The sequence below is a fragment of the Phyllostomus hastatus genome, unplaced genomic scaffold, assembly GCF_019186645.2.
Source record: "Phyllostomus hastatus isolate PE091 unplaced genomic scaffold, TTU_PhHast_1.1 phas_scaffold_21, whole genome shotgun sequence".
Lineage (NCBI taxonomy): Eukaryota > Metazoa > Chordata > Mammalia > Chiroptera > Phyllostomidae > Phyllostomus > Phyllostomus hastatus.
Window position 1 is genome coordinate 36,530,258 of NW_025334017.1, and position 16,434 is coordinate 36,546,691.

The following is a 16,434-nucleotide window of genomic DNA, read 5'->3' on the forward strand; positions in this document are numbered from 1 at the left end:
CGGTAAGAGCTGCGATCCCATTGGTCCAGGCTGCCCTCCTCCCTCAGGTTGTCGGGTCCCATACACCGAGCTGTGATTTTGTTGGGCTACTTGGGGTTGTGGTCTCTGAGGACAGGACCACAACCCCAGGTGCAGGTCGGGCTGTTCAACATTCAAGCAACGGCAAATGGGCCACTTATTTAGTGCAAGCCTGTCTGCCCTTGATTCTCTCTGAATGTGAAATGCAGTTAGTTCCTAACAGCCAGGAGCAGCAATTCAGCCAACCAATAGATGGCCCCTACTTAGGTTTCCGTGACTCCCCAGGATCTGGCAGGACCTCCCCCGCACAGTGAGTGAGGTCGACGGTGATTAGCCTCAATACTCTGATTGGATATTTAATGTTAGGATGACTGGGCTCAATCCTCTCCAGGGCACGTTTTTAACCACCTCACCACTTCGAATCCTGCGTCTGTTATAAACAAGGGCTTTCTTCTGCGAGCATTTCTCAACCAAGAAATGCGTGCCAGACATTGTTCGAGGAGCTTAGGATACAGGAGACAAAACAAATTCCTCCTGATTAAAGCTGCTGCCTCAGGAGCTGGGGGTTTATTAATTGGCTCACGTCGAAGATGAACACATCAGACGTTAGGGGTGGAGCTACTTTTCGGTCCAGCGGTTTAAATCTGCTACTTTGTTGTGAATGGCAGCTGTGGACCTGTGCCAGGTCATGCTTGCTTTATTACAGAATTTGTGATGTGTAAACATAAATACACACTTTTCTCCATCTAGCAGTGGCGAAGTCCATCAGCTTTTGAGGCAGTCAGCCTGGATGCAAACCCTGAATTTACCGCTCATCAGTTCTGTGACCTTGCCCAAGTCACATTGCTGCCTCATTGCGCCTTTTTTTTAAAAGGGGAGGGCAACATTATACACATTATAGGGTTGATGTATGGATTCAATGAATTATTTTATGTAACGCAGTTGCGTCTGGCACATGAGCACGTGGTTGCTGGCAGTACTTATACTCAATGCCAGTTACTGTAACACACATCACAGGCCACACGGCGTTACAGTGGCACCCCTGACACTCGGGTACATATCCACCAGACCATCCAGAGCTCCGTTCCACCCTGCAGCAGTCCCTACGCTCTTGGCTGGGGCATGTGCCAGGGGAGGATGTACAATCTCTGTTCTCCCAATGCCCAGCACTGTGCCTGGCAGGTAGCAGGCAGCATTCAATAGATGGCTGCTGAATGAATGGGAAAGGCAGTCTGAAATCTATCCCTCGACTGGCTAGGGCAAGAGAAGAAAAAAAAAAATAAAAATGGGCAAACACAGCAGTTCAGCACCTGATTTCCAGAGGAGAGACTTTGCTAGCTCATCCCAGTGGCCCAACCTGAGTGCCCAGGGCAGAAGTGCATACGAGCCTACGGAGGAGGTTCGGAAGGTTCAGAGGCATGGCATGGGGGTCTGTGGACAGCACCCCAGCGGGGCGAGGAGGGCTCTAGGGAGTGGCTAGGCATCGCTTTGTTACCTTGGTGTCATGGAGACCGAATGGCGGGATGGGAGGAGGACAGCAGTTTGTAAGTACCTTAGGTCGAACCTCAGCCTGCTGAGCTGGAGGGCTGCATTAGGTGGATGGGAGGTCAGACGGGATAGTCACTGAGAGGAAAGTGCAGGTGGGCTGTGTTCCCAGCTGGCAGGAAGCAGATCGGGAACCTGAGCGCATGTGCGCGGACGGGTGGTTGCTGGCAACTCTCACCGCTGTGCTACCCAGGGCTTGTTCTTTCATGAATGAAAAACAACAGCTAGCCAAGGACGCAATTTTATTCTTATCGCCACTGATAACATTAAAATCCAATTACATGATAAAGCAATTCCACAAAATACATTTACTGCAACTTCCTGTTGAAGGAAGATCCCTTCCTGAGCTCTTTCCAAAAACTCTCAGCACCCATAACAAGTTTCCTGTTCAATGCAACAATGTTCCACGCGGCCCCTGGGCTAGGAGAGGCTTAGCAGGAGGAAGTTTCAATCACTTCACTGCGATTTTCTGCAATTTTCACTCTCCTACAGCCGGAAGTCTTCAGGTCTGAAAGACAAAAAGCAACACATCTTTTCATGAATCCTATTTTACTTTCACTTGCCTGATGAAGATTGTTTTTCTGACTTAACATGAACAGTAACTGTTCATCAAGAAATATCCACAAACACTGTATCTAACTAAGCTTTTGGTGCAAAGCACTAACGTTAAACCCTTCCACGGTAGAAGGGTTAAGTGCCCACCCTCAAGTTCTTTGGGAGCACACACACAGGCCACTCTGTACCTGTGCACGGGTGATTCTGTAGCTTACAAACTTGAAATCAATTTCTGTGTTCTATTTTAGAGTATTTGTTAATAAAGTCTTTTTCATAGAAAGGCCTACTGTGATCTTTACAATCTCTAAGAAGATAGGGATTTACCTAATAAAAGTAAATTTTGAATAAGTAATTTCCCTCTTTTTATTAACATATGCTAAATTTAATTTACATGAGGACCCATATACAAAATAAATAAATAAACAGCAACTCTGATAATTTAATTACACACATACAACTGGTCTTTTCCTTATTTATGTATTTATAGGATTAATCGTATCTGAAAGCTGCTTCTATCATTCAGCTGAAACAAAGAACATTTTCCGGGAAATGTTTAATCATAACAATGAAGAAAAGGAAATAATAAAATGCAAAAAATTTATAAAGTGTCCTGTAATCTTTTACGTAGCGTATTTTTAAGGCGTTGAGCTCCTCTGGAGTTTTCACAAGGAAGTTAGTAACAAGTAAACTAGATATCTGTGAACAGCTGTAAAAATATTCGAGAGTTTGAGTTCTGATAAAAAGGAGATGAACTCTGTTTGCCCTGGAACAGCTTATCTAGCCCCTTTCGACATTCACAGTGTGTTTTCTCAAACGAAACACTCATCACAGGACACCAGACAGCCCAGCGATGGAGCCCAGCGGCCTCGTGGCCGAGCAAACGAGGTGCGATACAACTCCAGCTTATCATTTGACGCCAAGAAACCCAGGAGCTGGTGTGGGAAACAAGCCAGATACGCTCCCCCCATCAGCCGCTGTAGAACAAGAAGAGAAGCTGCAGAATCCTGTCACTGCTCCTGAAACCTCTCTGTGAACATGAAGACGGCATCCCAAGCCTGGGACACGGCAGTGTGACACGACAGCGGGAAGTGGCTCCGACGTGCACCCTTTCCGGCTCAGTGGCCCGCCGCGGGCACGGGCGAGGAAACCACTGATTCTCACGTTGGCTGGCTCACAGCGACGCCGCTGAAAGAAACCCCGTACACTAATGTTGGAACAAGAGCCTCTGCACCTCCACTGCCATAAATTAAATGTACTCAGTCACAGTCTAGTTGTTTCCACAACAAAGCTTCATTTACTGAGTAACAGCGAGATGGCAAAGCACCTTTTAAGGGGATTTACAAGTAAAACTGGAAAAGTGTGTGAGGGTATAATCTGTAAGGAATGCAGACCTGAAGGCGAGAGGGGCCTAAGGAAGCCCAAGTTTGTTTCAGGGTGTTTTGGAGTAAGAGAAGATGCAGATGAGGCCTCCGCCGCCCCCCGCCCCCCCCCAGCAGTGACAAGTGAGACGGACAGTTCAGCATTTACGAAGCGGCCGAGTGGTGTGCTGGGAGGGAGAGGGCCCAGGCCCGGGAGGTGATGGTGGAAGGGGCCCCTGGAAAGTGAAGATGCATGGATGACTGCTCATTTTCAGCTGGAAGGACTCTGAGTGGCGGTGCTATTTACTTTTGCAGGACAGGGAACACAGGCAGGACGGACTCAGAAGAGAAGAATCTGGGTTTGGAGACTGATGAAATCTGGACAGGGTGCGCAGCTGGCAGTCAGGGTCTGGCGTTTAGGAGAAGGGGCGACATCTGAGAGTCTCTGAGGAGATTCTTTTCCATCCACCTCCACACATCAAGGGGCCCAGCTCGACAATCTTCGAGAGCCTGGCACTGCTCCGTTGAAGTTCAAACCCCTTGGAATTCAATACGTAACCCTGCAACGACACGGCCCCAGCTAACCTTCCTGAGTCATTCTCTCTACACCGTGTCTCTCTCGGTTCTGGTCCCATTACTCCACTTGCTATGGCCCAGGAAAAAACACGCCTGCCCCTCGATTTGGATATTTGAGATTTCCTTTGTTTGGAATATTCCACCTTTTCTCTGCTCAAATGGACTTGGCTGATCTTTCAGTGTCCACCTCAGGCCTCGGATCCCCGGGGAAGCCTCCCCAGCCCTTCAGGCCTGACCCCGGCAGGGCTCCCTCCTCCAAGACGGCCAGAGGACTTGGTGCATGCTTCGGCCACAGTGTTTCTGAAATTACACTTGCCCTCACTTATGGAAACGACATGTGCCCAGTGCCTTTTTGATGCCATGAAGTATAACTGCTTCACAAGCACCATGTCCTTTTATCTTCCTCACGACATCGTGAAAAAGTCATTGTTATCAAGTCCATTGCACAGCTGACAAAACTGAGGCCCAGAGGGGCCGAGTAACTGCACCAGCGCATGTGAGAACCGTTTCATTCCACGTGAGTCCTATTAGCTGCTGGCTCCTCTGAAGGCAGGACCCCAACGCCACTGACCTTATATTTCCAAAAATTAGCAGTGCCCGGCATGTAATGGATATTTGTAAGACATTTGTTATTAGGGTACAGTGACTTCCTTGAAAATGTCCTTTGTTTACAGACTCATCCTTTCCTCTTTCTACTGATAAGCGATCTGGATCTTCTGCAGATGGTTAATTTGCTTCTGGGGAGCGGGGCGCAGGAATGTCATGGCCAAGTGACTAGATACTTTAATATCTTTAATATTGGCCTACCTAGAAACATCAACTCACATTGCTAATGATTACTATTACATGGCTTAGGAGGTGCCCCTGTGCAGAAAAAGTGAGGTGTCTGCATGAAATCTGCATCTCTTTCTCTGTACCCACACACAGAGGAGAGCAAGCACATGTACGATGATGCGTTGTATTGCTTACTCCCTTCCGCTAAGAGAAAAAATCCATGATGGTAGAAGGGGAGGGGTGGGCTACCTTCCTGGGTGCTCCCCAAACTCTGGGGTGCATGCCAATCACTCGGGCTCTTGTGAAAACGCAGATTCTGATTCAAGGAGTCTAGAGGGCTCGTGATTCCGCGTTTCCTGCCCGCTCCCACACAATGCAATGCGGCGGGTCTGCAGACCACAGACTGACTAGCAAGGGTCCTCCTGAGACCTCACCGAGCTGTTCGTATGGCAGAGGAGAGGACCATCTAGAGACACTTGAGAAGCAAAAGAGACACCTTCTGTAAGAAATTTCCAAACTCTGCAGTGTCTGACAAAAGGTCCCCAACTCCCTCCTTGGCCAAAGATGATTCCATGTGATACATAACCTTCCTGGCTTTTTACCCACTAGAGGATGTTATTAACAGGTAGCTTTATGCTCTTCTAGTACAACAATACATAATTTTTAATTATGACAATGTGTATCAGATACTGAAATTCCTTTGATATCTATCATCAAAGAAAGATTAGGTTGTAGTCCGTGGAGCTTTAGTGATTGAATAACCGTCAGTGTATTCAGGTTTTTGAAAGTTGCTCATCCATACCTGGCTACCCTAATTAATCAGAACTGAATCCTCAGATCATGGTGCTATCCTGCTCTGTGTCTACATCTACCTAATCTCTTTATTAAATAATTTTCAAAAGCAAGAAACTTGGCATCTAACATATTGGTTTTTATACTATGGATGATTAACTGTTATTTGAAACTTTAATGAAATGGCTTAATCTTTTGTCAGAGAAATGATGGGTGAATTTATAGTCTATAAATGCTTTAATTCTTTGTCACTGTTTCATTACAAATTAATTATGAAACTTTAAAATAAAAGATAATATTATATAAGCTTAATATATTTGTAAATAATAACAAGTCTTCTAAAATAACCTCAGGAAACCTGAGGAGACTTTTGCAAAATGCTGCCTGCCACCCATTAAAATGAAACAAGTACATCTCAAAAATGCATACACTCCAATTAGAACACGGAATTGATGGAGGCCAATACATTAATGCTATTTTGAAAACAGGACATTTCCATAGAAACACACCTTGACTTCAGGAAAAATCTTCCGGGAGATTTCCGTTTTTGTTGTGAAATGGTAAGAAATCCATTTGCTTTGTGAATACAGTGAAACATAAAGCCAGAAAACCCATGGTTTGTGTCACCATTCAACTGGAGACACACAATATTATTTGCCCCATTAAGTTAATTTATTTTCTGAGGGAAAAAAGGCATCTGAATATACCCATGAAATTGGGTATAACTGAAGTGAAATAAATCTCAGATATTTTATTCTCCCTTAGGTCTTATGTCTTTTCATTTCTAAAATAAAATCTCAATACAATGGCTACTCTGACAAGGTAGCTAAGACTACAAGAACCTGTGGACAGTGGAGTAATCGCACTCCACTCACAGTGAAAGGGCAGTTTGACTTCCCGGCCATCCCCACTGTGTAGATGAACGTGTCTAGGCCAGGCCCTCCCGGGGTCCTGGGACCCCACACAGGCCTTGGGCTGAAGGCCTGGGTCCGTCCGGGTAACAGGGAGGCAGAGTAACGGCACCTTTACGCTCGTTTCCCTGGCCCTGCGCCACGGGCCTGACTAGAAAAAGTTCAACAGCGCTTTAAAAACAAACAAAATAATAAACTCATAAGATGGCTAAAAATGTGTTTGTCATGTTGTTGTTTCTTCAATCAAAACAGGAATTTTTACATTCAATTATGGCATCAAAACCCTAAATTCTGTCAGTGAGGGCCGTAAATGATTTGGTTTTAGTCATTTTAAATAGAGACTACCTTCTGTTTTAACTAGTTCTAATCTGTTCATCTCCAACAGAACAGTTCAGAACAATTTAGAATGCCTAATTTGAGCAAAATTCTGCACTGGAAATACTGAGGTATATGGTTTAAGCCAATGCTGAGCTGGTTAAAATGAATGGGAAAGTTGGAATGTAACTTTGCTCCCCAAGTCCAGCTAATAACTTCTGACTCTGAAGAGCAGCAAATTAAGTTAAATCTTGTAGGAAAATGCCACATGACTAGACTAGCATGAAATGATGGAAAATCTTGACGATGTCTTGATCCTAGCTCCTCACGGGTTTTGAAAAAGTAAAATCCTTCTCCAATGTCTTTAATTAAGACTTTTAATCGGAAGCACATTTTATAAAGGCTTAAGCAAAAGTTTTTTTTTTTCTGGTTATGAATTTAACTAAAACTGGGCATATTCTCAGGGTTAACAGCTTTTGTATCAGACGGCATGCACTAGGCTGGAATCCTTGCTGCCTTCTAGAGCTCCCGGCCGGCCCGGATGCTCGCCAAGTCCCCCTTCCAGTGCTGACGCTCCAGCGTCTGGAACCCTCTTTTCTTTCCACGCGGCTGCCCGGGTTACCTACTCACCCCCTACAGCAGGGTGTCCAACTCATTTTCACGGGGGCCACCTCAGCCTTGCGGCTGCCTTCCAAGGGCCAACTGTAATTTCAGGACTGTATAAATGTAACTACTCCTTAACCAGGGGCACAGAGCTCGGTGCTGCTGCTGGGTAAAGTAAGGTGCCTGGCCGGATAAAGCAAGGTGGAGGCCGGATTCTGCCCTCGGGCCTTGAGTCTGGCCCCTGTGCCCTATACCTAATCCCACGCTCAGAAAAGAGAGTTCGCAGCTGGTGGTGGTGGTCTTCTTGTGCCTCCTCCCTTTCGTCCTCACCAGCTCCACAGTGAGCATTTCACACCCTATAGGGACATGGGTTTTCGGGATAAACCTCCCTTTTCAAGTGTTTATTGATGCTGAAACTTTCTACATTTAATTTCTCTACAAGAGTGACAATTATTGCTTAAAATAAAACATTACTGATTTAACAACTGAGAAATAAAAATCCATTTCTTTTTTGGTTTTATCGCTGGGGATAATGTGAAGCAATTGAAGCTGAATATTTCCACACACCTAGTTTTTTTACTAAGAAAAACTCTCCTACAGAATTTTTTAAAAATGAAAACAAAGAGTTTAAAATGATCCAAGTTTTATTTTTAACCTACATAATGAAAAGTTTCCACTACAGTGCCAGCATTATAATTTCCATGATTACTGTGGTTTTGTAATGTGTTGGCAAAACTGCAATGATTATGGAAATAATTATTGACAGTAATAAGTTAACCATTTGAATGCTGCAAATCCAGACAACTGACTTGTGAAGGGAGGGTAGTGCTATTGTTTTCTTGAGAAATAAGTTCTAAATGTGTACCCTACCACCACCACTTACATGTGGCAAACATGCACCTACTCTGTACCACCAAGAAGCCCAAAATATAACTTCATAACATATGATAACACAATTTATATATCCATGAGATGAAAAAAAAAAACACTAACACACCAAGCATTTCCATTAATTTCAGAAGTGAGGCTGGCCCTGGCCAAGTGGCTCAGCTGGTTGAAGCGCCATCCCACACACCAGAAAGTGGCAGGTTGGAGCCTCAGGCACTACCCAGGTTGTGGGTTCTATCCCTAGTCAGGGCGCGTATGAAAGGCAACCCCATTGATGTTTCTCACCTCCATGGCCAGCCCCCCTTCCTTTCTCTCTACAGGCAGTATGTTTCACAGGAGAAAATAGTTTTTAGTTATAAAAAGTATTTATAGCTCTTTCATAAAAAATCAGCTTTTCTTCTTGTCTACCATCGGTTTGAAAATGACTGAACAACTGGCAAAATCTCATGTATGCTGAAAAGTTAGGCCTGAGAGAATACACCTTTTGTGAGTAGTTTAAAATAATTTAAATAAATTCCAACAACAGTTACTTTTAATTGTGATTAAAACAATTTTGTCAGTCACCAACTGGGTCCACAGCTTAGCCTGACAATTGCTGTACTTGCTCGAAAGCTTTTTGTGTCTAATAGAAAAAATAATATTTAACAAAAAGTCAATGATAGTTCCAATGACAAAATGTACATTTTTATACTATAAGCATATTTCAAGCTTAATTGCTAGGGAAACAAAAACCAAAGCAAGCTATTTTTGTGTCTGTTTACTTATGGGGCAGGCCAGGTGCATCTGTGCCAGTCAAGTCTCTGCAGACTCCCCGCCAGCTCTGTCCTGGACACATGCCAGTTACGACAGTCCAAAGAAAGTATATTCTTGGCTTAGCTATTTTGGGTGGAACAAAAGCATATTTTAAGTAAGTTCCTTCTTGAAAAGGAGAATTTTTTTCTCCTGAAAGCAAATATACCAGTAATAAGAAATCCTCTTTTTAATGGACTGCATGGCATGGTACTTCAAATGTTTTAGTTCCGAAGTACATAATATTTAATACTAAAACTTTATGACGTTGCAAACAACTAAAATGGTATAGTCCATTAAGGTAGTCACTAGCCACATCAGGCTATTGAAATTTAACTTCATTAAAAGTCCATATAATTAACTATTCAGTTCCTTAGTCATACTAGCTCAGTGTAAGCACTCCAGAGCCAAATGCGGCCAAGAGCTACTACATCAGACAGCGCTGATACAGAGCTTTTCCATCACTGCAGGAAGTTCTGTTCCATAGTTCTGAACTATCAGATCATCTGTTTCTTAGATAACTGATTTTTGCTTAATCCAAAAATGTCTATTTTTTTCCTTATTACACGTGTTCCATGGCAATAAAAAACTAACTACACCTGATATCAGTGTGAATGTGCAGAACAATAAAATGTTAAATGACTGATGTATAAAAATTAGTACACCTGTATCACATTATATCCTCGAATTTCAACAAGTGTGTACGCACCTTATGATTTTGGGAACACAAGTTAATATACAGGCTGGGGAAAAAGTGGGTTTACAGCTGCTTGTATGGAAAATAATACAATAAATAAAAATAATACAAGTACAAATTCTGTGTTTCACGTACTCACAACTGTAAACCTACTTTTGCCTCACACTGTATGCTGCATGGCTACTTGTGAGGAAAATCACGACTTTAATAGAAAAAGAAAAGCCTGGTATCTAATACATACTCTTGCTATAGGGAAATCTGGAATGAAAGAAAGGGCAAGAAAATACATTCCCAGAGCACTAACTAAAAATGCATGAAAGGGCTCTGGCTGGTGTGGCTCAGTGGACTGAGTGCCGGCCTGCAAACCAAAGGGTTGCCAGTTCGATTCCCAGTCAGGGCACATGCCTGGGTTGCAGACCAGGTTCCTAGTTGGAGGTGCTCAAGAGGCAACCACACACTGATGCTTTTCTCCCTCTCTTCCCCTGTCTAAAATTAAATAAAATGTAAAAAAAGAAATGAAAAAAAAATACATGAAATGTTCTAAGTTTTTCTAAAAGTCTATTTAAAAACAATGATAGGAAAGCCTTTCTAATTCCATTCCTATTATAAAGGTAGTCAGTCACCTTCCTAATCACTTTTAAATGAACAGGAATTACTTAGTAATAGGGGCATTTTGAGTAATGTTCTTTCACTATAATAACATTAAAAATAATTGGTGGGAATGGTTATTATATTACTATACTGCCTGGTATAACTGATTTAAAATATACTTTAGAATATTCATAATATATAACTGTAGGTGCATATTGTGTTTGATCATTTATTTGATTAAATAACACCTTTGGTATTTCTAGTTTAAAAAAAAAAAGGACCACATCCCTTTGGTCAGGCATATAAATTCATTTACCATGATGTTTTTATAAGACAATCAGGTACGACACATACTTAGATTTATAGGACTCTGCAGAGCATGGTAACCTACTGAAACTTCAGGGACTACTTAGAATATGTTTTCAGGACATAACTTATCAAAGCAGACTATTTGAGAACTACGTATGACTCACCGGCAAGTACATTTATGTAAGATACAAGAGGCAACAAGGGGCACTCATTCCAACAGGGTGGTGGGGACCGTCACCTAAGCTAATTAGGAGCTAAATAAATGCAACCAAATTAAGTAATTTCTTTAATGGTAATTTCTGTGAAAAGAACACAAGCTTTGGAATCAGACAGGTTCAAAGGCTGTACTACAAACCTGCTGATTCTTGGCTTACTCTTAAAAATAGGAATAGTATCTTATTGTCCTGTAGAGAGAATTAGATGCCATCATGTAAACCACCAGCCCAGCACCGGGCCACTGGAAGTGCTCAATAAGTGATCATGGATAATATTATTTTGCTCGTCACCTGCAGATTTAGGAAAGGAGAACCTTGACCCAAGTCAGCAGAACCAAATGGCTGAAACAAAATACCATAAATACTTCTGTGTGGACAGAGTCTGAAGACATACATAGATATGCAACAGTAAGGGTCAATGGTTAGATGCCTGGACATAAGCTGGTCCTGGGGAGGCTCCGCTTTCCACAAGCCTATCTGGGGGAGAGGACGTGGCCCTGATATTCAGGCAAGGCTTTTTAAAGGAGATGACACTTGCTCTAGTCTAAAGAATGAGCAAGAGTGATCCCAGATGATACAGTGAGGGACTTATTTTATGCATGAGTAATAGCAGAGCAAGGGGAAGGAATAATTCAATTGTACAGAAAGATTGCCAATCTTAAATAGTCTGCTATTGTTCCCACTGTGCAGTGGAGTGGGACGAATTTCAGCTGAAGAGACAGGGAGAGCCAGGTCACGGAGAGCCAGGTCACGGAGAGCCGGGTCAGGGAGAGCCGGGTAGGCCAGGCAAAGAATTAATAACAGTGAGATGAGAGACAGTATGTCCAAGCTAAGCAGCTTCCCAGACCGCGGGTAGAGGGAACTATGCAGAGGAGAGGAAAGAGTGTTGAATTTTTTCAGTTTCGATAAAGACTGTAAGTATCCAGAATTAATGCCTTTTCATTAGGTAATATTCTTGGCTTAGTGAAACCGCCTGGAAAACGACAAATCACTTTGTTTTAGGTAATGACAATTTATTGATCATTCCATGAGATTACCATGGATTCAAGTAATGTCACCCCAAACAACATATTTGACCATTATATGCACCTATGAATACCCCCGCACTTACCCAGCAAGATACTAAGACTTAGAGACGTCTGGTTTGACTATCAACACCTAGAGTCTACCTGCAGGCAGAAGCTGCAGAGCATCCAAGGCAGTCAAGAAGAACCCAATCTTTCCACCTCAAGGGTCTTATCATTTAAGGAGAGAGGGGAGGCCGAACTCAGCCTAAAAAAGTGAACACCCAAACACGAAGACAGGAAGGGGACACTCACGGAGTCCACAGCCTGGGGAAAGCCTCCGCCTCCTCTCGCGTGTACTCGTCCAGGCGCTTGGGCACCTTTCGTGGTTGCGGCAGCTCTTCCGCTAAATTCCGGAGAATATCTTCTGGTATACTCTGCATTAAATACAAATTTAGGCTTAATGTTCTTAAAACACATTCCTTAGTACTACATTAGTAACACTTACTAAGTATTAAAAATAATAAACAAAAGCAATATTTATAAAATGAGGAAAACAATAAATTTTGAACAAATCCCTAAGAAGTACATTAGATCAATGACATAAGAAATCTCTCTACCGTAACACACTTTATATTTTAATCTTGACAAACATCCTCTCTCATGATAAATTAGACATCTTCAATTCTGAAAACTATTAATTAACTACATTTTAAAAAAATAATGTTTAATTTATTCCACTCCTTTCAACTGCAAAAAGGCACCGCCTGGCTGACTCTCGATTCCTCATCCGACGAATGTGCGCCCTGGGTCTGCCCCGTCCGGGGCGACGGGCTCGCGCCCCCACTGCGGGGGAAACACGCAGCCGGCCCGCCCCGCACTGAGGTATGTGTGGTCTCCTGGCTATGGTTCGCGTCTGCCTACCAGGCATCTTTGACGTGAAAGCATCTTTTCTCTTCCAAATGGTACATGCTCTGTGGCATGATGTTTTGAAGCCATGAATGTCCTGTTCTATAAATACAATAATCTTTTACCTGATGACTGGGGAATGTCGAGAACGGTCGCTTCGCTAATTCAGTATTATTCCTACATTTCTAGATGACATTCTTCTCTAGAGAAGAGCTTTTGCTTTTCCCGAGAGAAGACGACAAACTATAACAAGTAACAATACAATTTTTAGACTATTGTGGGCTCAAAGATTTTTGTTTTCTATTCAGCACAGCCCATTATTACGACTGTCCGTTTTAACCGACACAGTCCCATATGCGGTCGGTGGGCCCCACGTTCAGCTGCCTCCGTGTTCTTGCGACATTTCTCTATCGGAGTTTGAGCACTGCCTAATGACTTCGTTGCTTACTATTTTACCATTTGCGTAAGTATACTCTGTAATAACGTCGCCGTTTTTCTGCGTCAGTCCCAGAATCAATCATTTTCCTAAGCAGAACCAGGTTCCTTTTACCGGGAAACAGCATTTAGAAAACAAAATCCAGGCACTCTTGTGCTAACGTCTGTTCATGCTGTCATTTTATTTTATGAATGTATAAAATCTCAAAATAAAAAGTTAAAGTAAAAAATAAAACTGAAAGGTATTCTCCAAAAAGCATTCCACTCTCTTCCCTGTTCCCTCCCAGGCGTGGTGCCCACGCACCGTCACTCCATTTGCTCGTCTGTCCTCCCTGCACCTCCTCCCGCACAAGGAAGCAGACACGGTGCAGAGTGGGGACGTGCGTCTGAATGTATGCAGACAAAAGTCGGGGTGCTGTCTACACTTTTTCACCCTGCTTTTTTCCACTTAACGATATATCCTGAAAAAACATTACTTATCAAGTCACAGCAGTATTTGTCATTCTGTTTTTATAACTGCACAATACTCAACTGAATGCCTGTCACAGTGTGTCCAATTGTCTGTGAATAAACATTTATTTCTATTATTTTATTATAATAAAAAATAATAAAACCACGATCTGGTGTATTTTCCAACTACACTGCCATAAATGAGACTGCTGGATAGAGGAGGAATCTCCTTATGTGCGTATTCTGCGAAATGTTTCCTAGCTGCCAGATTCCTCACGGGTCATGCCACTGTGAACTTCCACAGTGATACATGAGGGCCTATTTACCGAGACTTGACAATAAAAAGCGTTGTCAAGCTTTTGAATATTTAACAGTCCATTCTTGGGAACGTGGGCTCATTCATTTTATAGTCTGAAATTATTTAAGTGATTTGCTGTTCAACTAAACTACCATGAACACTTAAAACATCTATACTGAAACCCCACTACCTTAAAACTCGGATAAATATTTTGTGTATTTTGGAAATTATGGTTTATAAAAGATAACCAGAAACAGAAGTTTTTAAACTCTTGTGATTTCATGAAGGCCATTTACACTTTGGTGACACTGCTCCCGTACCTGGCCCCTCCAGGGAAAGGGGGCCGTGGAAATCATGTTCCTTGTTCATACAAAGCAAAGGTAATAAATTAACCATTCTGATCAAAGCACGAACAGGTCACAGCACAGCACAAGTGAACTGTTCGTGCTAACAGCACAGCACACAAGTGGCTTCGATCCTGGGTATGACTTCATACTTTGGAATGAATTTCCACATGATTCCTCCAGTAGGAACTGGGAGGACAATAATCATAACCATGGTAATGACAGCAACCAGCACGCACCGTGCCAGGCCTGACCTAAGCGCTCTGTAAGTGCTGTCTCACTTAACCCTTACAGCAGCCTTATGTAGTAGGGACCACCACTGCACCCATCTCACAGATGAGAAAACAGAGATCATGAGTAACTAGTCCATGGCCATGAAATCAGTGAACAGCAGGAGCATGAACTGTAATCCAGACAGTCTAATTCCAGAGCCTGGAGTCAACTATTCTATTACAGAACTTCTAGTGTTACATTATATGGTACTAAAGAGAAAAGCTAAACACTTAAAAACGTATAATACTAATAAATACAAATGTTTGTACTTTTTTCCAAGCACTTTTTAGATAAATACTTTGGAGTAGGGACAGTATATCCTAAAGGTAAATCATGGGACCTAATTAGCAACCAAACTTAAGCTTTTAATCCATCATTCATAGAATTTTTACTATTGGTCAATACGATGTAAACTAAATGCGTAGTTTTTTTTAATAGTTGATGACATCATTAAAGAGTACCCCCAATTTAACAGGACCTCTGATTCCAGTTCCTTGTCCAAAAAAGCAGTAAATTTCATTAAAATGAAAAAAAAAATTAACAGACATTTAATCTTTAGTCCAATAGCTCATTTTATTGAAAATAAGTGTGGCAATTATTTTAAAAGGTGAGAAAGTATTTAATGGAAAATTTAGGAAAAGCATCGTGACCCCTGACCACTGGCTTACCTCATCTGGGAAGAGATGCAACCTCTGCATCATAGTCCTTCTGTGCAGGTTTTTTGGTAGCATGCCATAAATGGCTAGTTTTACAATCTGGAAAACATATATATGGGACCCAATGAAATAAAAGTATCACGTGACATAAAGAAGGCGGATATAATTAGCAACGGTGATGAAAGCAAGTGGGCTAAGCCTCAGCAGGAATACGAAGGGAAGGAAACGGAGGCCCGAGGAGATAGGTGGCAGCAAAGGAAAAGGAACTTTTATTCCTTTATATGTTCCTATTTTCTTTTGCCTCTATGCGTTTATTTTAGTTTAGAACAATGACAAAAAGAAGAGAGTAACAACCTACGCGTGTGCCAATTCTAGCCAGACTGAGAAGAGATCCTCTGAGCTTTGGCAAACACTCGTGGCTCACACGATCCACCAGGGACTGAGCAGAGCAGAACCTGGGGAGGCCCCGTAACCCTGGGTCTCCCGAGTGGGAGGCCGGTTCCCAGCTCCCTCGCTAGGCCTGACCCCACTGCGGCCACGGGACCGACTCGACGGGTCACGCACCTGCAGCGGTGGGGACGGCTCACGTTCACTGACGACCGCCATGTGTACGGCGGTCAGTGCACTCATCACATTTGCTACCTTGCTTACCACTGGGTCTCACTTTCACAGCTGGGAAAAACAGATTTAGTGAGATGACAGAACTCCCCCAATTTCACGGTAAGTGTTCATGCTCGAATCCAAACCAGGCAGTGTGCCCCCCGAACAGACACACAGTCCACGCCATCACGCCCACCACGTGTTTCCCTCCCTAACTCTCAGGAAGACAGACAGTCCCTTCTCTCCACGGAACCACTACTGTAATGGCCTGTCGTGTATACAAATACGTGGTGAGCCCTTCATAAAACTGCTGAAGAGACATTGGGCGTGCTACAGAGATTTTTATCATCTGGACTCACGCTGCAAAAATATAACTTCCCATGTATTAAAGCTAAATGCCCGAAGACAATACATGTCAGAACAGGGTTTCACTATAAAAGAATTTCCTGTTTCTTTTATTTTCTCATCAAAACCTTTCTACACACGCAAGCTAATGACATCTCATGCATCTTCTCCATCTATTTTCTGG

General features: G+C 42.9%; 1 protein-coding gene across 1 annotated transcript in view; it reads right to left on the reverse strand.

Annotated features, from left to right (window-relative positions):
• Nucleotides 1-1,788: 1,788 nt before the first annotated feature.
• MRPL13 (mitochondrial ribosomal protein L13) overlaps nt 1,789-16,434 on the reverse strand; it is a 32,077-nt gene continuing 17,431 nt past the window's right edge. The window contains exons 5-7 of the mRNA XM_045861600.1: nt 15,318-15,404; nt 12,256-12,377; nt 1,789-2,071 (exon numbers count right to left, since the gene is read on the reverse strand). Of these exons, the coding sequence (XP_045717556.1) occupies nt 2,050-2,071; nt 12,256-12,377; nt 15,318-15,404 (231 nt within the window). The 3' untranslated portion in view covers nt 1,789-2,049. The remainder of the gene's footprint in view (nt 2,072-12,255; nt 12,378-15,317; nt 15,405-16,434) is intronic.